At 43.7% G+C, this 26,981-nt stretch overlaps 1 protein-coding gene across 1 annotated transcript in view; it reads left to right on the top strand.

The window, feature by feature from the left end:
* The window catches only part of LOC126251405 (ABC transporter G family member 20), a 423,401-nt gene that overhangs the window by 270,091 nt on the left and 126,329 nt on the right, over positions 1-26,981 (top strand). Inside the window, exon 3 of the mRNA XM_049951813.1 lies at positions 25,513-25,672. Within this exon, the coding sequence (XP_049807770.1) occupies positions 25,513-25,672 (160 nt within the window). The remainder of the gene's footprint in view (positions 1-25,512; positions 25,673-26,981) is intronic.

Raw genomic sequence — 26,981 nt, 5'->3', positions numbered from 1 at the left:
GGCCCCGTCGAGTGCGATCGTCACAGTCGTTAGAAGCAATGGCGAAACCTTAAGTTCGGAACTGATGTTAAAGAGTGCATAATTAATCCAAACAGATGAAAAGGAGAGTAGCACAAAAGTTAACACAGTTATGCACAGTAACAATGGAACAGGTGTCAGTGCTCACTGCAAAGTACATCATGGTTTGACAGCTATAAAGGTAAGTAAATAATCACAAAGTACAACTGGAAAATATTTATGTAAAATATATCAGAAATGAGAATTATGTTTTCACAGAAAGGTCATAAGTCACTAATAAAGCAGTTATTCTCAGTTCTTTTATACGTTCAATGACAAGACATCGTTTGTTGTTAACTGCTTTTATTCTGTAGTCAGGATCACTTGTGTGATCACAATTACAGGTCGGGTTCTGTTGTATTACTTGTAATTACTTTAGAATCGCTTGTATAATAAGTCGTATGACATTATCAGCCTAATTATGATACAGATTTGTATAACCAATGGTGTATGTTCTCCTCTGTTCAAAATGACTGTGGCTAACTGAACAAAGCCCTCTTGTATTCTTATCAACAATATACGATACCCACTAGTCTGATTCCTTTAGCTCTTTTACATATTCAAAGACAATACAGTAGTTGTAACTGCGTTATCAATGACTAATGATCTTTCTGTGAGATTATAATTACCGTTTCTGATATGTTTTACATAACTGTTTTGAAAATGTACTTTATCATTATTCAATTACTAGCATAGCTGTCAAATGACGATTTAGCTTAGTGTGAACTGTGTCACCTGTTCCTTTGTTGTTGTGCATAACTTTGTTGTTAACTTTTGTTCAGTTCTACTTTTCAATTGTTTGGATTAGTTGTGTGCTCCATAATATTAGTTCTACACTAAAGATTTTATCATTGCTTGTAACGACCGTGATAATTCAGTCGATTATCGCACTCGTCGGAGGCTAAAGACTACGACAATCAGTCCATTTATGTCACGACTTTAGAAATATTCGGTGAGGATTTAGTATTAGGCTGTTATCAGTGCGAATTGCCTAGTTTATTCGTTAGGATGCTGTAGCTTTAGCCCCTTTCCTGTTTTGTTTTAATTGCAGGGAACCTGAAAATGATCGAGTTTAAAAGGTCGTAATAAAATAAATGTGTAACACTAGAGCTAACAGCTAAGTCATAGAAAAGACAATGAAATTTTGGGGAGTTGAAAATTATAATTTTGGGTGACACCATCAAAAGTAAAGTTATTCATCCTTAGTGAATATTGTGGCGTTACCATTCTTTTCGAATGTACGTTTACCGGCTTCTTACGGTTATTGACACAGTAGCGTCGAGTCGTATGACAGGTTTAGGACAGTAACTGACCCAAGTTCAGAGGATGCAGCTGTGAGACGAGTGTTTTCAAGAGTAGGAGAGCAGTAATTAAAATTCAAGGCTTCCATGGCCATTGTAAATCACTATCTGAAGCAAGCACAAGAATTTCTACCTTCTAATTACTTTGTTGTCGATGTTCGCTGACCACAGATAAAAAGAAAAACAAAAAGTAGGGCTACACGTTGTCTGCGAGAATTATCCCCTGCCATACCAACACCGTCTATTCAAGATAACATAAAAGGAACAATTAGGTTTCGTCCGTAGACGGACACTGGTGCAGTGTTTACAAGCACTTCCTAACGGCTGCCATAAAAGTAACCGAAAACGATGTTGCAACCCCAGTTTGCCAACTCGGTACGTAGACGGCAGCTGGAGAGACCAGAGCAATTCACTGCTGCTTTCAGCGGAGAGGTTACGTCACTGCAAGACCGCTTATGAAACGGCGGGGATACGCTCATGCCCACCAAGCATGCGAGTACAACTGTTACTGGCAGGCTCTGTTAATAACTTCCTGCGAAATTGCAAAGGGTAACGGTAAAACTGGTGGTTCGCACGTGAGTGGAAGGCAATAGGGGTTCATATACGGCGTCACAAGCAGAAGTCTTTTGGAATGTAATATTGACTCTTGACCCAGCCATTAGGCCACATTCGGTAAGTTTTACAGGATTTTGTGGAATAAGCTGAAATGCCCTTCCTCTCCTTTCTTCAGTATCGCATGTCCAGCATAAACCTGTAAGTTGTGAACCACTGTGGTAGGTGTGCAGTGTAGTGTTGTTACGATTGATTACGGCAATGAAAGACAGGGAGGGGATGAAACCTAGCGTCAATCACATCCACTCTTCTCGATTGTAATTTCATTTAAGTAACAGTACCAGGACGTATTCTTAAGGCACACCAAACCAGAACATCGCGCTCAATCTTCCAAATGACTTGCAATAAAATAAAAATTATGGATAATAAGCTCTTGTCCCACAATAATAATAAACCTTAAGGGGACACAAACGAATATACAATCAGAAAAACTTAATCTAATATACTCAGGAGTCATCCAATATAAATCTTTGCCACATTTAGATTAACTATATGGAAGGGGCATTAAATATAATCCACAATAATACATACTAGTGAAGAAAGGGGGGCTCTGAGCACTATGGGACTCAACATCTTAGGTCATAAGTCCCCTAGAACTTAGAACTACTTAAACCTAACTAACCTAAGGACATCACACACACCCATGCCCGAGGCAGGATTCGAACCTGCGACCGTATCAGTCCCGCGGTTCCGGACTGCAGCGCCAGAACCGCTAGACCACCGCGGCCGGCATACTAGTGAAGAAGTTGGCACAATGATAACCCCACTAATTTACAGCGACTCAATAACCCAATGCGCATTATCTATCAAGGCACACAGAAAGGCAACTTGATGCACTAAACGCTTATCATTAAAACAGAATTCCTCAGATAATTCCCTGTTTCACACAGCCTCACCGTGGTTCATCAAAATACAATACACTTGTAAACAAGGCTCTGCTCTTCAATTTACAAGTCCCATACCAGCGCCGCCGGTTCATCAAAATCTTGGCAGTATATAACTGCCACCACAAAGGACAGCATAACAAAATGGCAGAACAGCGTTTCATCCATCTTCAGCAACTGTATTTCTGTTAATCGAAATAATTAGCAATCAGTCACACAAAAGAAACTTTTACTTCCTTAACGGGTTAGAGGTAGCTAGTGCCCTTCTTCGTAGAATTATAACTATCGCATTATTTTCGAGTGTCGAAAAAGGATGCAGGCAGCATACTGCTGTGGTCCTAAAAAATACCACAATATTTCGTACAATAATGAATCCATTACGTCAAAAAGAGCAAATAAACGCTTACACGTGGTTTTAGTGCCACAGGTAAGCATTTACGAGCTCTTTTTGCATTGTTGTTGTTGTGGTCGTCAGTTCTGAGACTGGTTTGATGCAGCTCTCCATGCTTTTTGCATTAATAGATTCATTATTGTATTAAATGTTGTTCTTGTATTTTTTAGGACCACAGGAACATTCTGCATGCACCTTATTTTCGACAGTCGCAAATAATGCGATAGTTATACCCTTGTGAAGAAGGGCAGTAGCTGCCTGAAACTGGTAAAGGAAATAAAATACTTTCTGCAACTGCTTGCTGGTTATTTCGATTAAAACGACAGCCTTCCAGTCCGTGTAACGGAAACATTTCTTCTGCATACGCTTCCTGGCTCCCAGCTGCTGTATCCTCAGGACGTACGGAGGAAAACCCCGTCTGCCACTCCAACCAGACGATGCATCTCATTAACAGTAAGTCACATCCACTGTCCGTAACCGTACTGCCTTTCTGGCTCTACGCTATCCGCTACTACTCAGGAGGCACTGTTGAGATTCCTCTAGCTAATGTTGTTTACCGTTACAACCGCATGGACCAGCCATGCCGATGCAAAACGAGTTTGGCCGACTCACCGGGCAAGGCCCCTGACGCCGCACCGAAGCCTTGTCCATTGTGCTCACAGCCTGCTGCTGGCTCTCAATTCAAGTTGCCACTCCAGTCCTATAGTTCCAACCCCCTTTCCACGGTGTCCGTCTCACACTCACCGGCGGTCGCCTGTTCTTCGCTACACGTAACCTTACGGATATCGCAACATTCTGCACCTGCCCCGCCGAAAGCGAACAAGCTCGGCCGTCAATATGTTGCCCGGTCCCCGCAGACTTGTCCCTCGCTCCCCACGGCGACTCGACGTTGGCTGCCAGAAGATGCGTCCGATTCCGTTTTGGTCTTTGTGTGTTGCACTGTCGCAGCTAACCTCAGCTTGGCGTTGCGTGCGCTACACACCGATATCAGCGGCTTCTGGCGAGAAAGGAGCGCCTGACCCACACTGGCGCGGACTGCTTATTAAGGCGGGAATGAAAATGTGCCGTGAAACAGCTACTTGATAGCACAAAGTGATGACAATTCGTTCCACCATCAGGGCTCGATCTCGATCTGAAACCTACTGCTATACACGGTGAGTCACTATTGCCACCAAGAATAACTTTGAAAGTATGATAGGAGCTGAAAAGTTAGTGAGACAGAAGTTGCATGGGACAAGGGGGGCCATAACATGACGTTGGTTTTTGTTGCTAGGTGGGGTCGCGCCAGAGATATGAAGGTAAACTTTGTTGTTGTTTTTTTTTTAATTGGATGCTATAGTTTGGTACTTATTTTCTGATAGCGGCTATCAAGACGAATCCAGTGATGTGTAAGAGAAAGGTCTTTGAAGATCAACGAAGGTCACAAAGGTGGAATGAACGTCCATTTATAGAAGCTGTTTGAAGTGATGACCATTGGTATCAATACAGAGCTGTAATCTTCTTATCATGGATTGAGTGGTGTTCCTTATCACATCGGCACTTATCGAAGCACATGCTCTGACAATTCTCTCTAGCATATACTCTAGCATATAGTTGAACGTCTTTATAAACAATGTGTTTTACGAATCCCCACAAGAAAAAATCCAGAAGCGTCAAGTCTGGCCGAACGAGCCGGCCACGACACGCCTCCTTCACGCCCAATCCAACGATTTGGGAGCTGTCTCTGCTACTCATTTCTAGCCATCAGCGAAAAATGTGTTGCTACCACATTCTGTTCCTTGTGCCTAAAGGTAATTCTTCCAATAACAGACCTAATGTTTCTCTGCAGGAATGTGGTGTAATTCCTACCATTAAGATTTCCTTGGATGAGATAGGATCCTATAATTCTGTCCTACAGAATCCCACACCATACATACACCGTCCACGGTTTTTGGTGTGCAGCTTGCCGCAGTCAACATGGATTTTCAATTGCCCATTAATGCATGTTATGCAAATTAACACTTCCATGGTTCATGAACGTAGCCTCGTCAGTAAATTAATAAAATGTCATCCCTCTGAATCTGTAGTTGAGGCCATCGGCAGAATTCAGTGCGACGCATACAATCCGAACCAGTTAATTCTTGGTGTACACTGATATGGTAAGGATGATATTTATGGCGATGCAGAACACGAACAACACTGCTCTGGCTCATGCCAGATTCCCTTGAGACTAGGCGCGAACTAACACAAGGTTCTCGAACCACAGTGGCAAGAGTACGTTTCCTAGTTAGTAACTTTCCTTTGCCGGGTATGTTTACGATGCGTTAAAGATCCACTTCTTCTCAATTTATCATACACACATTCAAATGTGCGACGTGTAGGTTGAGTACATTGAGTATATCTTTCAGCGTATAAGTCTCTAGTTCTCACTGAATGTAGTTGTTATTCTTTGTAAATGAGAAGCATATCAACTTGTTCTTCGAAGGAATAGATAATTCACATTCGCTTGATTCGACGATAGTTGTCTTACCGTTCCTATTAGTGTTGTATTGCGAAAATGTCGAATGATGTTTACATGTCAATGGCACGTTAGATGGATACGCCGTATTCGGCGAATATTTACAATTTGCAAGATATACGAGAAAGAATTTTCAGACCATGTGCTTAAGACCAATGTCATATTATGGCCCCCGTTGTCCAATGCAACATTTGTCCCACAAACTTTTCTGCTACTATTATACTTTCGGGGCTATTCTTGGTGACAATAGTTAGTGACTCACCCAGTAGTTAATTACCTACAAGTTTCCATCAAATGGACTCACACCCCGTTAATCCCCAGTTCGTTTACTACTGACATTTAACCCTTAATTCTTAATGAGTCACTGGGTCAAGCACTGGAAAGTACACTGTAGCCGGCCGGAGTGGCCGAGCGGTTCTAGGCACTACAGTCTGGAGCCGAGCGACCGCTACAGTCGCAGGTTCGAATCCTGCCTCGGGCATGGATGTGTGTGATGTCCTTAGGTTAGTTAGGTTTAATTAGTTCTAAGTTCTAGGCGACTGATGACCTCAGAAGTTAAGTCGCATAGTGTTCAGAGCCAAAGTACACTGTAACAACAAAAAATAGACACACCACGAAGGAATTGTCTGTAGATGAACACGTACCGACAAACAAATGACTGCAATATCAGAAATAATTGCATCGTTTATTCCAGACAAAGTGCTTCACAAACTGAGCAAGTCAATAGCGTACTGGTCCATCTCTGACCCTCATGCAAGGAGTTTTTCGGCTTGGCGTTGATTGATAGATTAGCTGGATATCTTCCTTAGGGATATCTTGCCAAATTATATCCAACTGTCGCTTAGATCGTCAAAATCCCAAGCTGACTGGAGGGCCCTGTCCCTAATAGTCCTAACGTTCTCAGTTGGGGAGAGATCCAGCGACCTTACGGGCCAAGGTTCGGTTTAACAAGCACGAAGACTCTACTACTTTTCGCCGTGTGCTAGTGGACGTTATCTTGCTGAAATGTACTGAAGCACCAGTTGTACGCCGAATCGATGATAATGATGAATATGGGACTATGACCGTTCGTTGGTGCTCACATTCTGTCGTCTCTCTAGGTCGATCGCTTCCTTCTTGCTCCTGTATTCGGCCACGGTTCACCCTCTCCTGCCAACACTGTTGAATAGTGGCATCGCTCCTATTCAAATGTCGAGCGGTTCACCAGTTACTCCAACCGGCTTCTTTGAGCCCAACTTCACGTCTCTAACACTGACGTCTGCGTATATCGTTCAGGCGCGTGTCTGCGAGGCATAGTTGCTGTCCAGCTGAGCGCACGGACTGAAATTCACGAAGACTTTATGCTCTGTATCGAAAAGTCTTCTGTTTATCACTCTTCCCAGCTGTGCGGTGAAATTGCGTCACACTGTCATTCGTAGGCCGCCAAAGTTCAGCGTATATTTTCCGTCGATACCTGTGTGAAATTCAATTCCTAACCAGTCTGCACAACTCCTTCGTGCTGCTTCGTTTTGTTTGTCTTAAAGTGTATTACTGACGATTACTTTCGTCCTGGCAGGAGCCACAGTTGTATAAAATTTCTGAAATGACAACATTTTCCTCCTTTGACGGCTGTATAGCTATTATTCTTTACTTCTACGATTAGCTATTACGCCGTTTTCAGGCGGTATTTGACAGCTATCAGGAAAAGGTATCAAGCTGTGTCCGGAACCGCGCGACTGCTATGGTCGCAGGTTCGAATCCTGCTTCGGGAATGGATGTGTGTGATGTCCTTAGGTTAGTTAGGTTTAAGTAGTTCTAAGTTCTACGGGACTGATGGCCTCAGATGTTAAGTCCCATAGTGCTCAGAGCCATTTTTTATCAAGCTGTCCAGCCACCAACATATGCAGGGGAAACATAAAACTTAAGCAAGTAGTTAGGTGTACAGTTCGTATGAAAAAAAATTTAAAGTAGGCCTAGTAGCTGAAATGAGAACACGGACCAAAGCACATCAAATGTAATATATATACACTCCTGGAAATGGAAAAAAGAACACATTGACACCGGTGTGTCAGACCCACCATACTTGCTCCGGACACTGCGAGAGGGCTGTACAAGCAATGATCACACGCACGGCACAGCGGACACACCAGGAACCGCGGTGTTGGCCGTCGAATGGCGCTAGCTGCGCAGCATTTGTGCACCGCCGCCGTCAGTGTCAGCCAGTTTGCCGTGGCATACGGAGCTCCATCGCAGTCTTTAACACTGGTAGCATGCCGCGACAGCGTGGACGTGAACCGTATGTGCAGTTGACGGACTTTGAGCAAGGGCGTATAGTGGGCATGCGGGAGGCCGGGTGGACGTACCGCCGAATTGCTCAACACGTGGGGCGTGAGGTCTCCACAGTACATCGATGTTGTCGCCAGTGGTCAGCGGAAGGTGCACGTGCCCGTCGACCTGGGACCGGACCGCAGCGACGCACGGATGCACGCCAAGACCGTAGGATCCTACGCAGTGCCGTAGGGGACCGCACCGCCACTTCCCAGCAAATTAGGGACACTGTTGCTCCTGGGGTATCGGCGAGAACCATTCGCAACCGTCTCCATGAAGCTGGGCTACGGTCCCGCACACCGTTAGGCCGTCTTCCGCTCACGCCCCAACATCGTGCAGCCCGCCTCCAGTGGTGTCGCGACAGGCGTGAATGGAGGGACGAATGGAGACGTGTCGTCTTCAGCGATGAGAGTCGCTTCTGCCTTGGTGCCAATGATGGTCGTATGCGTGTTTGGCGCCGTGCAGGTGAGCGCCACAATCAGGACTGCATACGACCGAGGCACACAGGGCCAACACCCGGCATCATGGTGTGGGGAGCGATCTCCTACACTGGCCGTACACCACTGGTGATCGTCGAGGGGACACTGAATAGTGCACGGTACATCCAAACCGTCATCGAACCCATCGTTCTACCATTCCTAGACCGGCAAGGGAACTTGCTGTTCCAACAGGACAATGCACGTCCGCATGTATCCCGTGCCACCCAACGTGCTCTAGAAGGTGTAAGTCAACTACCCTGGCCAGCAAGATCTCCGGATCTGTCCCCCATTGAGCATGTTTGGGACTGGATGAAGCGTCGTCTCACGCGGTCTGCACGTCCAGCACGAACGCTGGTCCAACTGAGGCGCCAGGTGGAAATGGCATGGCAAGCCGTTCCACAGGACTACATCCAGCATCTCTACGATCGTGTCCATGGGAGAATAGCAGCCTGCATTGCTGCGAAAGGTGGATATACACTGTACTAGTGCCGACATTGTGCATGCTCTGTTGCCTGTGTCTATGTGCCTGTGGTTCTGTCAGTGTGATCATGTGATGTATCTGACCCCAGGAATGTGTCAATAAAGTTTCCCCTTCCTGGGACAATGAATTCACGGTGTTCTTATTTCAATTTCCAGGAGTATATATATATATATATATATATATATATATATATATATATATATATATATATATATATACTTTTTCAAACCACCAACAGTTGCCTAAAAGGAAGTAACATCAACAGGCAAGAGCACATTGAGACGTTGGTAACTTTTGTGCTGCACTGTCCTACGACAGTACATTTTACTACAGTTAATCGTAGTGGGCAGTGTTCTTGTGTTACTGGTGAAGTGCTTTTGTGCTTCTGCAGCAATTTTACGGATAACTGATTGCCCTAAGTTTTACGCTTAGCCCTACTTTCCCAGTTGCTCGACAGCGTGGTTGCTTGTGCTAATGTACATCAGCTACCGTTTGAAAACGGTATGACAGCCGAAACTGGTCAACAGGGGAAAATAAATAATAATTACACTCGAGGGAGCAAGATGTTTTTTACTGAACTTTTGACTGCTTTCATACAGTCCTCTTTCATTTCCTTTCTTGCGCTAAGCTTTCCATCTCTGCTCATCCCACCTCCATATCAGTTATTCCTGGATGCCATAAAAGGCGGCTCACTAACATGCCCCTTCTTTACCTCTTCAGTTATTTTTTAGATTTTTTGTTAATGCCACATCTCAAATGCTTTTACTTTTTCCTCTGAATTTCCGATAGTCTCGTTTCACTTCCATACAATGATGTGCTCCCTTCATGCGTTTTCAAGAAATTCTTCCTCTGTCCCATATCGATATCATTATATCAGTACAGTTCTTATATTGAAGAAAGCTTTCTTCGCCTGTGCTATCTCACTTCTAAAACCTCCTTGCCCAGTTCAACGTGTGTAATCTTCCTTCCTAGACAGCAGCACTTATGCACAATCATGTTGTTCTCAATTTGGATGTTACACAAGTGGCTACTCTCCTTTCTAGTACTACTTTTCACCTTTGCTTTTTTTATTCTTATGGCAAATTCAGCAACTCTTTCTCGTGTCCGGCCATGAGAGCTACATCGTGCGTGTACATTAGAATTCGCATCTATTCCCCAATAGGGACCGACCGACCGCGTGTCCTCCTCTGCCACCTGACGTCACATGGATGCGGTATGGAGGGCGTGAGATCTGTACACCATTCTCTCGGCTGTTGTCGGCTTTCTGGACGTAGTAGCAGCTACTTCTCACTCAAGCAGCTCCTCAGTGGGCATTACGAGGGTGACTGCACTTCGTTCCAATCTTCCCACCAAGTAAAACTCTGGCAGTACCGAGAATCGAACCCGGATCTTCCATATGGCAGCCAGAAGCGCTACGTAGGCGGACATTGTTAAAGTGAGCATTTTGATTTTTGAAGGTTTTAAAAAATTACGTCAGCTGAATGTTCTGCAGTGATTATTCCAAGTTGAAACACTAAGGAACGCTGTTCCTTATACTTTTGAACCTCACCCACACGTTGTGGAATAGGTCGTGGTTACGCTCTAGTGACTTGGCAACGAAATACGTCAACATCGGCCAAGGGCCCGGAATCGTTCGACGTGTGTCGACTGGTGAAAGATATCCGTGAACACAGTTTTGCAACGTTTTGGCGTGTTTATGTTTGTGTGTGTGTGTGTGTGTGTGTGTGTGTGTGTATGTATGTGTGTGTGTGTGTGTGTGTGTGTGTGTGTGTTTGTGTGTGCGGGCGGGCGTGCTTGCGACTGGCTGCTATTCTGGCTTCGGAGCCCGAATTGTGTTAGAACTTGCCTGATCGTCTTTATACGTCTGATAAATACATACTATGAAGACTGTAGATTTTCTGTCCTTCTTTATTCGCTACTGAGTGAGAGAAATATGGATGTCCTAATGTGTACGTAAGCGTCCTAATCTCTTATTCTCACTTTCCCTGCGGGAAATATACGACGGTGACAACATAACCCTCACACACTCTTCTCCGAATACCTGTTTTCTAAATCTATCCAACAGTTTCGCGCGAATTATGTAGTATTTCTTCTAAGAACTGCCATTTAAATTCTCCAATTATTTCTGCTAACACTTTCGTATGAGCTACTCCGTCCCATAACAGTCCTATCGGCGTGACCCTGAATTCTGTTCAAAATTAAGAGCAGTTTGAAATGTTCGCGTAGCGTATATATGAAGCGGGACGTGTGTACTAGCCCACTGGATGTGGGGAACCACCTGAAACCCACATCCAGGGTTGCCGTCTCTCCAGACATTCTCGTTAATCCGCGAGACGCGTTCAATCTGGGGAAGGCTTACCTCCCTGTATCCCTGAAGTTGTGAGTATGTGAGAAATCGTTTTTTTTCTTTTATATATAATGAAAACAGTGTAATTCCTACTGTAACCTTCCCACACTCTCCGGTAATCAACGGCCCGTGAACCTAATGTTTGCAGTTTCCAGAAAAGGCATCAATTCCGAAGAATTTGTGCCGACAGACCGAAGATTCACTAATAACGACAGAAAAACTAAAATATTTGTAATTTTTTGACGAATTTTAATTAGTTAACAAACGTGTTACTAATTATGAACTGAAATTTAGCAAATCTGTAGTTGAAATAATACAGTCGCCGGTCCGTTTGAGAACAAAAGTTAAATTTTGAATTTATGTAATGGTCGAATATTCCGTCCATAAGGGAGGCATTATGAGGGCTGCAGCAATTGATGAATACGTATAAAACAGTTTCTACGTCAGTCACTTGTTCATTTTGCCACTACGCGTTTCAATGGTTCACACACTCATCTTCAGGTGGAGAATTGTTTATTTACATGGCCGGTGTTGGTGAAGAGTACAGACGTCTTTTCACAGTCACAGAGCTAATGATAATAATTATTTATTCAGAAAACAAAAGACGCAAAATAATCTTGGTCTGCGACTGTGAAAAGACGGCTGTACTATTCACCAACACCAGCCACGTAAATAAACAGTTCTCCGCCTGAAGATGATGTGTGAACCATCGGAAGGCGTAGTGGCAAAATAAACAAGTGACTGAGGCAGAAACTGTTTGATTTATTATGTAATAGTTACTGAAAGCGACAACAGTCACTGCACGCGTGAGAGGTTGTTTGAAATTGCAAGAGGTTGTAAAATGGAAAGTTAACTAACGTGGCATTGAACAAGTAATTTACTAATTGCAACTAGAAATGTAATGATGACACAGAGAAATGTTATATCATTCTGTTACGCTTCCTTGGGGCACACCTGTTGTAAGTTTCGTTTCTGTAGAACATTTACCGTGCAGTATAAGGTTTTGGGTTCTACTAGTGAAATATTCATACGTTTATGAAGACATTCCGTATGATTGTATCTTGGTTAGTAGCCACTGGTCAGAATGGTTCTCCAGCGCCTTCAGTGTCTCGTGGAGTCCATTGCTACAAGGCGTAAAACCGTCGTCAGGCTGGTGTGCGATGCTATACAGTAGAGGTACCGTAGTATCTAACTGAACAGTTCGAGCGTATACTGGGGGAATGCCGGACATTTGACACGCTGGACATTTGCCAGACTTGCCCCTTCGCCAGGTAGCGATCCCTCAGGTAAGGGACGCCCTTCCTCGTACTTCTTCTGTCCGCTTTCAAACCGCCGTCTCCACATCTTACTCGAGACAACCAGTACGTAAGGGATCTTCTTCTTCGACATCTTGGCGAAATACAGAGCTTCTTTTCCGAAATCGAAATATTTATATCTTTTGGGAAACGAAAGCAATTCCGACGATTATGTCAGTATGTAATTAGTTCTGCCAAGTATAAATATAGATCCCTCTGTCTGTACGGTAGCTTCCTTTCACGCTTACTGATTGCGATAGAAACAGTCCATCGCCATGGGAGTAACAAGAAAGGAATGCTGTAAAGAGAATGCGAATGTATGCTAATCATTTCTTTTTGATCGCTGCATTTGTGCCTACTTTAATTACTACAACTGCATGCCCAAAAGACAATAAGGAAAGAAGAAATGTGTATGTGAATGTTTGAAAAGAAGAACGACATACCCCGTATTAATTTACTCTCTAAAATCCGATATCCCTTCCGGCGAAACATTAGTTAATGAAGTGTAGCGGGACAATGTTCAAAACATGATTGAAATTTCGTTCATAAACAGAGATAAGAACGTCTATGATTGACAGGTAATCTAAAGTCGACGTACAACTTTAAAATGTTAGAAATAAGGAAATGAAGTAATACAGAATGCTATGCTTGTAACGTACGTTGTTGTTCTACATTGTTTAGCTCTGGTATTAGCAGGGTCACAGAGAAAGCATCCTAGGTTTTGGAGGGAAAAGGCGTAATTGTAATGATCTCCACTACAACAGAAACAAGAAGCACAACTTAAGGAAAAATAATGTAATGTGTGTTCCAGCTCACAAGCGACATTGAAGCAGGTAGTTCCTGTGACTTAGTATGGACAGAGGTTATATTCGACAAAGAAATTAATAACTTGCTCCTTTTACCGACCCCCGGTCTCAGATGAAACAGTTGCTGAACATTTCAAAGAAAACTCGAGTCTCATCACAAATAGGTACCCTACTCATACAATTACAGTTGGCAGTGACTTCAGTCTACCTTCCGTATGTTGACAAAAATGCATTTTCAGACCCTACTGTAGATAGAAAACAAGTTCCATAATTGTTCTAAATACTTTTTATAAAATTATTTTGAACAATTAGTTCAAGAGGCCATTCAAATTGTAAATGGTTACGAAAACACACTTGACCTCTTAGCCACAAATAATCCTGAGCATCACGACGGGTACAGGAATTAGTGAACACAAAGTCGTAGCGAGGCTCAATTCCGTAACAAAGAAATTCACCAAAACTAAACGCGAAATATATATATTTATAAAAAATTCGGTTGACGTCTTTCTAAGAGACAGTCTCCAATGCTTCCAAACTATGTAAGTGAAGACCATATGTGGCTTAAGTTCAAAGAAATAGTATCAACAGCACTCGAGAGATTCATACCAAATAAATTAATATCAGACGGAACTGATCCCACATGGTACACAAAACACGACAGAAAGCTGCTGCAGGAGCACCGAAAAAGGCACGTATAATTTAGACGACCTCAAAATCTCCAAGATTGGCGAAGTTTTACTGTGGCTCGAAATTTGGTGCGGATTTCAATGCGAGATGTATTTAATAGTTTCCACAACGAAACTCTCTTTAGAAATGTTGCGAAAAATCCATAGAGATCCTGGTCCTAAGTTAAGAAAACCAGCGGAAAGGCTCAGTGAGTACCTTTACTGCGGGTCGGGCGGCGAGTGAGGAGGAGTTGGAGCAGGAGGAGGGGGAGACAAGGGACCCAAACCCTTCGGAGCAGGTAAAATCGTGGCACATGTCCGGCGTGGCAAATGTCCGCACACCGTACTGGAGTAGAGTTTCTGCCCAGGAATGTGTTGTGACTGATGAGTTACAGCTTTGACGCTGTAGGTAGTAGAGTTCGTTCTGTATTTGGAGAAAAATAACGGTAGCGGACAGAAGACTGCATAGCGGCAGAGTCGGAGATCGGTGTGGTGGAGACAGCCTGTTGCGCACCTCCAAGTAAGATGACACGGAATGTTGCCCCGCATGTTGGGAGACTGTCGGGATTTCCACGGCCCGCAACCTGTTCTGCGGAGAGCCCGCTGCGCCGGGGTCACGGAGTTTTCCACAGTCCGGCCTCGATCTCCATTCCAGCCACCAATGAAGAATAAAAAGTACACGAGGCAGCTGCCGGCTTCCACGCAACCCGCCCATACTTAGCCGCGTCATCGCCTCGTATTTACGTTCCTCCAGGAAGTGCCCACGAGTTTACGAGTAAGGCGAGTATTTCCCTAGACGTCTCGTTCATCCCGTGACTCACAGTAATGTATCTGTGTTGGATAGTGCCAATTTTAGATTTGTTATGGTTGGAAACTGACATCACGAGTCCAATAGACGAAAGAGTATTAAAATGCAGGCTTTCACGGCCGCTATTGTGGCCTTGGTCATTATTTTTTAATGATCATTTGGGTGTGGTTCAAGGCTAATTTCTTTGCTTGATGTTTCGTCGTCTAACAACCCTACCACAACAAAGGTCAAAAATTAATTATGATTTTAGTGTTGCTCACGCTACTAAATATTGCATTTCGGGCAACAACAACGTTATATTATGTGGCAGGTGTCATTAGAGCAAAGTTAGTAATGTCGTTTCATGAAATAATGGATAAACTAGGCACTCATCTTTTCGTGTTCCCTCGCTGGTCTCGTTGTGAACTCGTGGCTCAATCGTCGAAAATCTAGGTGGTGATGATTCCAAGCTCGGATGCAAAGACCGAGCGAGGTGGCGCAGTGGTTAGCACACTGGACTCGCATTCGGGAGGACGACGGTTCAATCCCGTCTCCGGCCATCCTGATTTAGGTTTTCCGTGATTTCCCTAAATCCTTTCAGGCAAATGCCGGGATGGTTCCTTTCAAAGGGCACGGCCGATTTCCTTCCCCATCCTTCCCTAACCCGAGCTTGCGCTCCGTCTCTAATGACCTCGTTGTCGACGGGACGTTAAACACTAATCTCCTCCTCCTCCTCCTCCTCGGATGCAAAGAGGCCTAGGTGTTATTCTGCGATATTCAAAAGTTTTATAATTGTGTTTCATAAACCATTCTTGAAGACTAAACTTTTGCAAGTTAGCACAATGATCATGTAAAAAAGTAATCAGCACTCCGAATTTAAGTTACACTTCTTTTTTATTACTTTTGTTGCAATATCACGTAACACACAAAACATCACTTCACAATATAAAACATACTTGAAAATATCTTCCTTACTGTTAAAGTTCACATTACATAAACTGACTACAATTTGCGTCTTTTTAACATGACGTCCAAGACTTGACTCTCTAATAACCGCTTACGCGCCCAGAAATCAGAGTTACAAGTACGACAAAGATCATAGTGACAAAAGAAAGAATACACATAAGAATAATATCATTGCAATATAAACATATCGATGTATCAAAGTACTTCTACATTAATGAAATCAAATCGTAATGTTGTCTCAGAAATATGTTAACTACTTTACAGAAACACACTATTGCTGGTATCGAGAGGTTGAGGTGAGGTGCCGTAATGGTTACGTAATTCAAGTACCGTTACAGTCTCCTAATGCTGACTAGTTCACCAGAGGCTACGAAGTTTCAGATACTTGTGCTTTGTCTAAGTCTGAAACTCGTATCTCAGTACAAATTCTGCTTTGTGCTGGTGCAGCAACAGTGCTTCCATGTCCCGAATAAAAGACAGTCACTGATGCAACGTTTATTAATAACGCGTTTCCCTCTCTTAGCGCATCATCAGATAACTGGCAAAAAGTGCGATGTATAATGTGTCAAACACTGCATGGGTGTAGCCAAGGAAATCTGCATTTTTAAGAAGAGCTACTTTTTCACGCTTATGACGTCGTATATCCTGAATAATGAGCTGTACAGTGATATAATTTTGCATTTACATTCAGTGCTATCTGCGGATCTTCCTCTTCTTCTTCTCAAGATGTTACAACACCTTTGGGTTTCAGCTTCTTCAACAAATTTCCTCCAATCTGCCCTCTCCCCAGCGCGGTTCTTCACCATCCTCCACATCGTCTGTCAAAAAATGGCTCTGAGCACTATGGGACTCAACTGCTGTGGTCATCAGTCCCCTAGAACTTAGAACTACTTAAACCTAATTAACCTAAGGACATCACACACATCCATGCCCGAGGCAGGATTCGAACCTGCGACCGTAGCAGTCGCACGGTTCCGGACTGCGCGCCTAGAACCGCGAGACCACCGCGGCCGGCAGGTTAGTTAGGTTTAAGTAGTTCTAAGTTCTAGGGGACTGATTACCTCAGCAGTTAAGTCCCATAGTGCTCAGAGCCATTTGAAGCATTTGATTTGAACTTTCTTCCTTCCATAATATTGTGGGGTTTGGGGGGGGGGGGGAGGGGGAAGGCAGAGGAGTAACAGTGGGAAAAATTATTTCCAAAAGATTTTACATTAGCATAAAGTTTGTGGGAACTCTCAAAGTGCTCTCCTTCTGAAATACTGGACGAATACAATCCGGGTAATCTCAGCGCCGTTGCGTTATGCTGCCTGAACACTGTTTCTAACTTTCTCCTAACGTGACTTACTATGTTAAACCTTCAGCTTTAGACCATACCTCTTAATAAGCAGCCTATGACAGCATTTTAAATTTATAAATTTGCTCAGTTATCAAATGAACAAATTTTTTGCCCCTGGAAGCCATTAGATAGGCAACCTGCAAATGAGTCTGGGTTATTTTTTTTCCATTTGCTAATATGTCTACTACAGACGGCAGCCTCTCGTGCTGGCGAAACGTCAGCAAACGGCGGTCCAAGACCCGGGGACAAAAGCCGATAGCGTCACAAACCACATATTTGTGAAAGCTGATGAATCTTTTTGAGACATACTGTATTTTTCTGATCATCATGATGCTATCAAATGGTTCAAATGGCTCTGAGCACTAAACTACCGAGGTCATCAGTCCCCTAGAACTTAGAACTACTTAAACCTAACTAGCTTAAGGGGATACGGAATCACCTATCCCCGCAATGTTAATATATGCCTACTATAGGGAACATTTTCTCACAAACTACTGGAGACAGAGAGGTAAAAATTTTACTGTATGTGCATTCATATTTTACAACAATACTGAAACAACAGTTTATTGTCAAAGTATTTTCTTACAGAGATATTGTACATTTATTTTTAAGTAAATTTTTTCCATCGCTTTTTACTAGACTATCACCCCTAAGTCTTTTGTAAATCAAGTAATTAAAAAATCGTTGTTTCAGTATGTAATAGGGACCTATGTCACTACGTCATAAAAATTTCAGACTTCTAGGTTGACCAGTACCTGAGATAATGTTCCTAGATGAAGTAAAAAGTAAACTTACGGGAAACGGAGAAAGAAGATTAAAACATTCCTGATCCGTAGCTAATACCCCCTTCACAGTCTTCATAATCATCTTCAAGTCTTCTTTTGGCACCCCTCTGCACCTGTCTTGCTTTTTTCACTAATGTCTTGATTATATTATCAGCATGCCTTAGTCTGTGCTGATCTAAAAAGAACATAGCACGTACCGTACGGGAACCAACACACATACCCAACTTTTGAAGGACCTGGCATTTAGTTATATTTCCAAGATTGAAGGTTGCCACAGCATCATACACACCAAAATGTAGTGTATTAATTCCGACAAACACTGTTTTTGGGAGACGATGCCATATCACACTATTCAAGCACTCGTTGGGGTTCTGCGTTTTTCCGTGAAGACATTTCATCAGAAGACTTCTGTCAGCCAGATCTCTGAAAATGGGCTTTATTTCTGCCATGATGGCTGATGGTAGACTGTGGTGGTGAATGTATTTCTCTCCTGTTGTTAGTCCCCTATTGTATTTACACCAGCTGTTTTCACCTTTGGGGCACAAACCATGTTGTGGATGCTCATCCGTGGATGCGGTGTGGAAATATAAAGCCCATATAGCTCTCCTCATTTCTTCAAGATTGCCTGTATTTTGCCTGATTGCAAGGCCATAGCAGTTCTGAATGTGGTCTATTATGGAATCAGTCAATCTTCCTCTGCCATCCAAGGTTTTCCCATCATCTAGTTTTTTCCCTTTCATAACTGATTTTAACCTTCTCAGCCTGGCACCCATTCTCTTCTGCACATGTCCTATACATTCAAGTTTGCTTATATTTACACTGTTCCCATATGGTTTGCTTTCCAAAACTTTTTTGAATGCTTTAGAGTCACCATCTCCCAGATATTTGACATAGCGAACATTATACCACTGTGAAGAGCGCAATACCCGATCTCACAAATATATAAAAATAAAATAGTTATAATTGTAGTAGAGCTATGTATGATACGTCATTTTAAAGAGGAAACATGGCAGAATATAATACGCCAATAAAAAAAAATTCGATTTTTTAACCCAAAATCCGATTCCGTATCCCCTTAAGGACATCATACACATCCATGCCCGAGGCAGGATGCGAACCTGCGACCGTAGCAGTCACGCGGTCCAGACTGTAGCGCCTAGAACCGCTCGGCCACCCCGGCTATCACGTTGTGGATCTACTAGAATTATGGCATTTATCATTTTCGCCAAATTTCAAGGTACTGCGTTGGTCTTCGTTTCTCCTTCGGTACACCAAAGTCAAAGTGTTAAGTGTTGTTATTGGATTCGGTAATAATCTTGCGAAAACGCCCACTGCGTCTCGTCTTCCTCCTCTGTATGGAGGCGAGGAACACAGGCAGCAACGAAGTGCCGCGCTAACTACGCGCAGCTGCGTCCGAGGGACAAATTGAACCAGCGCTGGGCGGGTGGTAACTACGAACCTGCCTGTGCAACGGTGAAAAAGGAAAAAGTATTTTATTTCCTGCGCGGCGGTGCGTATAATGGCAGGCGTTTATTACGTTGCCCCGAACCGGTTCCTGGCGTAGGACGCGCCCTTCGCACTGGCTCCAGGACAGTTTCCACGTCTCCACAGGCCCAGCCGCGAAGCCACCCGAATGGTCCGTACAGCAACAGTCGGAAGAAAAGTCCTTGACGGAGCAAATACCTGCTGTGACCAAGGCCGCCCTTTGCGTGCGGTAACTTCCCACTTGTAGACTCATTTGCATAAATGACTAAAATTATACGGAATCTTTCCGCAATGTTGTGTTCTCCTTGCATGGAAACAACCACTATAGCTATGGGATCTGCGTAGGTGCAGGTATTAACGGATATTCTTAGTAGAAGCTTATTAGCAGATAAAAGCCTGCCTGTAAATTCAGCTAAATACTAAGGGATTGCAATTACAAATAACCTAAACTGGAACGATCACGTAGATAATATTGTGGGTAGAGCAATCCAAAGACAGCCATTCATTGGCAGAACATTTTGAAGGTGCAACAGGTCTACTAAAGAGACTACTTATACCACGCTTGTCCGCCCTACTCTGGAGTATTGCTGTGCGGTATGGTATCCGCATCAGGTGGGACTGACGGATGACATCGAAAAAGTACAAAGAAGGGCAGTTCGTTTTGTGCTATCGCGAAATAGGGGAGATAGTGTCACAGACATGATACGTGAATTGGAGTGGCAATCATTACAACATGGCGTTTTTCTTTGCGACGGGATCTTCTCATGAAATTTCAATCAACAGTTTTCTCCTCCGATTGCGATAACATTGTGTTGCCACCCACCTACATAGGGAGAAATGATCATCACGATAAAATAAATCAGGGTTCGCACAGAAAAATTTAAGTGCTCGTTTTTCCAGCGTGCCGTTCGAGAGTGGAACGGTAGAGAGACAGCTTGAAGGTGGTTCATTGAATCCTCTGCCAGGCACTTTATTGTGAATAACAGACTAATCACGTAGATGTAGATGTAGACATGGATATCAACAGATGCATCTGCGGGTATCTACAGTAGTAATTACGTAGTGATGTCAGTATTACGATTTTCGTCTATTGACATAACATCTTATCGGTGGTAGAGATCGTTTAAAGCTACGGAGCACTTCTGTTGTGATGGTAAATGAACACTGGCAGTATGAAGGCGTTATTGGAATGTTTGATAGGTCCAGGGACTCCGGAAGTCTATTCCATTCCTTACTGCTTTACCTGTACCTATTGACATATGGTCTCTTGCGTCTGAAGTGAGGACATCAGAACAGGGCTATCACAGGTAAAGAGCGCCTTCCTGCGTAAAGCAACGTTACTAGCAACAGATTTCTGAGGATATACGTTTGGTACACAGCACTATACATGGTGGTCCACTGATCGTGACCGGGACAAATATCTCACGAAATAAGCGTCAAACGAAAAAACTACAAAGATCGAAACTCGTCTAGCTTGAAGGGGCAAACCAGATGGCGCTATCATTGGCCCGCTAGATGGCGCTGCCATAGGTCAAACGGATATCAACTGCGTTTTTTTAAAATAGGAACCCCCCCATTTTTTATTACATATTCGTGTAGTACGTAAAGAAATATGAATGTTTTAGTTGGACCACTTTTCGCTTTGTGATAGGTGGCGCTGTAATAGTTGCAAAAATATGGCTCGCAATTTTAGACGAACAGTTGGTAACAGGTAGGTTTTTTAAATTAAAATACGGAACGTAGGTACGTTTGAACATTTTATTTCGGTTGTTCTAATGTGATACATGTACCTTTGTGAACTTATCATTTCCGAGAACGCATGCTGTTACAGCGTGATTACCTGTAAATATCACATCAATGCAATAAATGCTCAAAATTATGTCCGTCAACCTCAATGCATTTGGCAATACGTGTAACGACTTTCCTCTCAACAGCGAGTAGTTCGCCTTCCGTAATGTTCGCCCATGCATTGACAATGCGTTGACGCATGTTGTCAGGCGTTGTCGGTGGATGACGATAGCAAATATCATCCAACGTTTCCCACAGAAAGAAATCTGGGGACGTCAGATCCGGTGAACGTGCGGGCCATGGTATGGTGGTTCGACGACCAATCCACCAGTCACGAAATATGCTATTCAATACCGCTTCAATCGCATGCGAGCTATGTGCAGGACATCCATCGTGTTGGAAGTACATCGCCATTCTGTAATACAGTGAAACATCTTGTAGTAATATCGGTAGAATATTGCGTAGGAAATCAGCATACATTGCACCATTTAGATTGCCATCGATAAAATGGGGGCCAATTATCTTTCATCCCATAACGCCGCACCATACATTAACCCGCCAAAGTCGCTGTTCCACTTGTCGCAGCCATCGTGGATTTTCCGTTGCCAAATAGTCCATATTATGCCGATTTACGTTACCGCTGTTGGTGAATGACGCTTCGTCGCTAAATAGAACGCGTGCAAAAGTTCTATCATCGTCCCGTAATTTCTCTTGTGCCCAGTGGCAGAACTGTACACGACGTTCAAAGTCGTCGCCATGCAATTCCTGGTGTATAGAAATATGGTACGAGTTCAATCGATGTTGATGTAGCATTCTCAGCACCGACGTTTTTGAGATTCCCGATTCTCACGCAATTTGTCTGCTACTGATGTGCGGATTGGCCGCGACAGCAGCTAAAACACCTATTTGGGCATCATCATTTGTTGCAGGTCGTGGTTGACGTTTCACATGTGGCTGAACACCTCCTGTTTCCTTAAATAACGTAACTATCCGGCGAACGGTCCGGACACTTGGATGATGTTCAGGATACCGAGCAGCATACATAGCACACACCCGTTGGGTATTTTGATCACAATAGCCATACATCAATACGATATCGACCTTTCCCGCAATTGGTAAATGGTCCATTTTACACGGGTAATGTATCACGAAGCAAACACCGTCCGCACTGGCGGAATATTACGTGATACCACGTACTTATACGTTTGTGACTATCACAGCGCCATGTATCACAAAGCGAAAAAAGTGGTCCAACTAAAACATTCATATTTCTTTACGTATTACACGAATATGTAATAAAAATGGGGGTTCCTATTTAAAAAACGCAGTTGATATCCGTTTGACCTATGGCAGCGCCATCTAGCGGGCCAACGAGGAGCAGAACAAAGGATGGTCCACGGTAATGCTCAAAAAATTCCATTCAAAAATGTGAATTCCACTTTTCAGACAAATGATGAAATAGTGACTGGTTGCTTTTTATTTCATTTATTTTTGTTTTGATCCGCACGATCAAATTCGAAACAGAAAACGGTTTTGGAAAAATGAAGATCACGTGATAACGATTTTTATTATGACATGTCTGACAGAATCACAATATTGGATAACCAGTAACCAAATTGGCTGCTTCAATTCACTGCTGTAATATTGTAGATGTGAAAATTAGCAGCTAGAAGTGATTATTTGGTCGTTGGTTACCAAATATTAAAGATCGTATTTCTTAACTGAGATACTAGCATCTCAGATCAATATTCATCTTGTAGGGCCAAAACAGTGGTGTCAGATGTTTTTCTGTCAGATCAGTTGTTTTCTTTTTGGAGAGGTGTTAACCTACAGGTATCAGGAGATCGATTTTTGGACAACATGGTTGTGGAGATGAAGCAGCGATTAGTATGATTAATCAATTATTCAAAAACAGTCTTAATCGCATTTATTATTATTATACCGCCAGCCGGTTTCAACCCGACGTAGGGGTCATCTTCTGGGCGTTTACACCATTGGTCGACTGCTGGTGGTGTCACTCCTGTCTACATAACGGCATAGTTTCCTGAAGTTATGTAGGCAGGAGTGACACCAACAGCAGTCGACCAATGGTGTAAACGCTCAGAAGATGACCCCTACGTCGGGTTGAAACCGGTTGGCGGTAAAATAATAATAAATGCGATTGTTTTGAGTAATTGATCAGGAGATCGATTTCCAAAGTGAAATGTGTCCTTCCGTTATATATTTCCAAAATGATCCGTTTCCGTCTAGCCAATAGAACCAGTTTTCGAAGTCAAACGTTTCGTGTTCTGTGGAGCTGTGACACTTTTTTGTAGACGGCGTTGAAGAGCAGAAGATGCCAAGCCAGTAGTGATATGTTGAGTTTCGTGCGAATGTTGGATTGTGATCAACATGGTCACAGGAAATATCAAGCTGTTATAGTAGAAAGAGGCCACGTCAGCCGTGAGGATGGTGGAGGAAGATAGAGGAAGAGCGCAGATCTGCTAGTGATGATCGTCAGGCTGCTCTAGCTTGTAAACGTGATGGTGGGCGTTGCCAGGAAGCGAAATTGCAGAGCGAACGTTGCCAAAGTTTCCACGATTTGTTTTGCTAGTGTAAATATAAGCCTGAGCAGAACGGTTTTGTTAATAATGCTACTGTGGTACAAAAAACTGTCAATAAGGTAATGAACTACAGCCTGCGGCTATAGTTTCCAGAGGCGCATGCTCTGGGGATAATGTAAAAGTACGTTACTATACTTTTTGCAACATACTTCGGGCCTTTAGAAGAGTGGATGATGTTCATTTGCCTTTAAGTAAATTGGGAATAACGTCATGCTAAGCTGTGTGTGACCAGCTGCGTTCTTTTCAGTCTAAGTGAATGCTATTCCTCGGAATTAATAATTAACTTAGGCCTACTTTACGCTTCATTTTGGCAGTTTCATATATATATATATATATATATATATATATATATATATATATATATCGATCAATAAATTAAACAATAGCTGAGGTGATGAATACGATGTTTCCTTTTCCTATTAAATTAATAAATTAATCTTCGTGTTAAGGCTCATTTTTCGTGTCCTTGTTTGCTTAGAACTACACGTCTGGAAAAGGACTGAGCCTTGAACAAGTTGTTATTTCTTTCATCCGTAAATGTTTCAGTGGCGTTTCATCATGAGTGGATGCCCTTTATTTCTTAATAGTATATGTTGCTGTTCATACAGCTGCTTGCCACCTGTAGTAGAAATGACAATTTCTCAAATGCCATTTTTGTGCATGCTTCGTCTTCATGCCTTATGGAATTGTATTTGTGAGAACACACTATGTCACGGTTCATTACACGTTTTGTTTTTTGGTTTTAATGCGAAAATACAGAAAAATCATGTGATTTTACTTCAAAGTGACGTAACTCCAAAGGGCATTCTGTGCAGTAGGACGTAAGTGGGAGGCCTGGGACAGCCTGTATGGTAGTCAGGATTTCCTTGAGCTCATGACGTGTTGCAGAATTGACAGAATCCCTCCTTCCAGCTTTCATTTCTTAGAATATTCCCCTAGCAAAAGCGGCGTAGTGCCGCCTTCTTGGACTGTGAGTCAGAGACGCGGAGGAAGGTGTGGTGGAGGAAATCTGGCAACGCTGCATAACATTGCATCACCTTAGACGTCTTTGACGGGATTTGCGACCATTTTAGCTCTAATGACTATATACTTGTGTTGGTCACCAAAAACGTTCTCTGTATTTAACTTCTCATGACACATTTTGGCCACTGATGTTGTAACGGAATACTGATGAGTGTTAAGTTATTGTGTCTTGATGTTAAAAATCTGATGGAGGGGTAAGCCGAAACACATCATGAGAAGTTAAAAATCAAGAAATTTTTGGTGACCAAGACAAGCGCATAATCAATAGTGCTGTGAGACGTCACGATATGAAGAGAATCCTGGCAACTATGCAGGCCGTCCGAGGACTCCCGCTTATAACCCATCATATTTTAAGAACTAGGATTTTGAAACTTGAGCCGGCCGGTGTGACCGTGCGGTTCTAGGCGCTTCAGTCTGGAACCGCGTGACCGTTACGGTCGCAGGTTAGAATCCTGCCTCGGGCATGGATGTGTGTGGTGTCCTTAGGTTAGTTAGGTTTAAGTAGTTGTAAGTTCAAGGGGACTGATGACCTCAGATGTTAAGTCCCATAGTGCTCAGAGCCATCTGAACCCCGTTGGGAGACATGTGCAGTGACACGGTGCGCCTTGTGGTTGCAGCTACGGCCTGCTGGGCGCCAGCGGCTGCGGCAAGACGACGCTGCTGAGCTGCATCGTGGGCCGGCGGCGACTCAACACGGGCGAGATCTGGGTGCTGGGCGGCCGGCCCGGCTCCAAGGGCAGCGGAGTGCCCGGCCGGCGCGTCGGCTACATGCCGCAGGTCAGTCACCCCCACCTCTAGCCTCTCTCTCTCTCTCTCTTTGCTTGTAAACACGAAATGTTAGAAGGGGAAGGAAAGGTAAAGGATGGGTAGGACATTGTGACGCCTAGCCGGACGGGGCATTGGGGTTACGCAATGGTGAAAGTTGAAAATTTACAGCGCCTCACGAGCGGTTGCCTTAACCGCTTCCGCCATCCGGTCACGGCCCCTGCCCCACTCAGATTTTTAGCTTATGGCACAATGCACTGCAGTGCACCTCCTCCATTAAACTCACTATTCGCAAATCCTTATTACCGTAAGAGTTCAGATGCTATCTGCGCTTTCGCACAACAGTCAATGCAGAAAACCCGGAACATATACCCTTTCTGACAATGCGTCTTAGGGTGGGACGTCATGTTAAACTAACTTTGTGAAGTCGCTGAGTAGCACTGTAGCTACATAAGAGACGAATTAAAAGCAGTTTCACTCTTCAAAATCCGCTATTATTTTTGGAGTAATTGCAATATCTAGAACTTATGATTTATTACTTCTGAACATGAAACCGATTGCTGTCTTTTGCGGAAGTTCGCGATTTGATACGAAAATAAGGAAATACACTCCTGGAAATTGAAATAAGAACACCGTGAATTCATTGTCCCAGGAAGGGGAAACTTTATTGACACATTCCTGGGGTCAGATACATCACATGATCACACTGACAGAACCACAGGCACATAGACACAGGCAACAGAGCATGCACAATGTCGGCACTAGTACAGTGTATATCCACCTTTCGCAGCAATGCAGGCTGCTATTCTCCCATGGAGACGATCGTAGAGATGCTGGATGTAGTCCTGTGGAACGGCTTGCCATGCCATTTCCACCTGGCGCCTCAGTTGGACCAGCGTTCGTGCTGGACGTGCAGACCGCGTGAGACGACGCTTCATCCAGTCCCAAACATGCTCAATGGGGGACAGATCCGGAGATCTTGCTGGCCAGGGTAGTTGACTTACACCTTCTAGAGCACGTTGGGTGGCACGGGATACATGCGGACGTGCATTGTCCTGTTGGAACAGCAAGTTCCCTTGCCGGTCTAGGAATGGTAGAACGATGGGTTCGATGACGGTTTGGATGTACCGTGCACTATTCAGTGTCCCCTCGACGATCACCAGTGGTGTACGGCCAGTGTAGAAGATCGCTCCCCACACCATGATGCCGGGTGTTGGCCCTGTGTGCCTCGGTCGTATGCAGTCCTGATTGTGGCGCTCACCTGCACGGCGCCAAACACGCATACGACCATCATTGGCACCAAGGCAGAAGCGACTCTCAT

This window comes from Schistocerca nitens, chromosome 4, assembly GCF_023898315.1.
Source record: "Schistocerca nitens isolate TAMUIC-IGC-003100 chromosome 4, iqSchNite1.1, whole genome shotgun sequence".
NCBI classification, from domain to species: domain Eukaryota; kingdom Metazoa; phylum Arthropoda; class Insecta; order Orthoptera; family Acrididae; genus Schistocerca; species Schistocerca nitens.
This window is presented reverse-complemented; position numbering and strand designations above follow the sequence as displayed.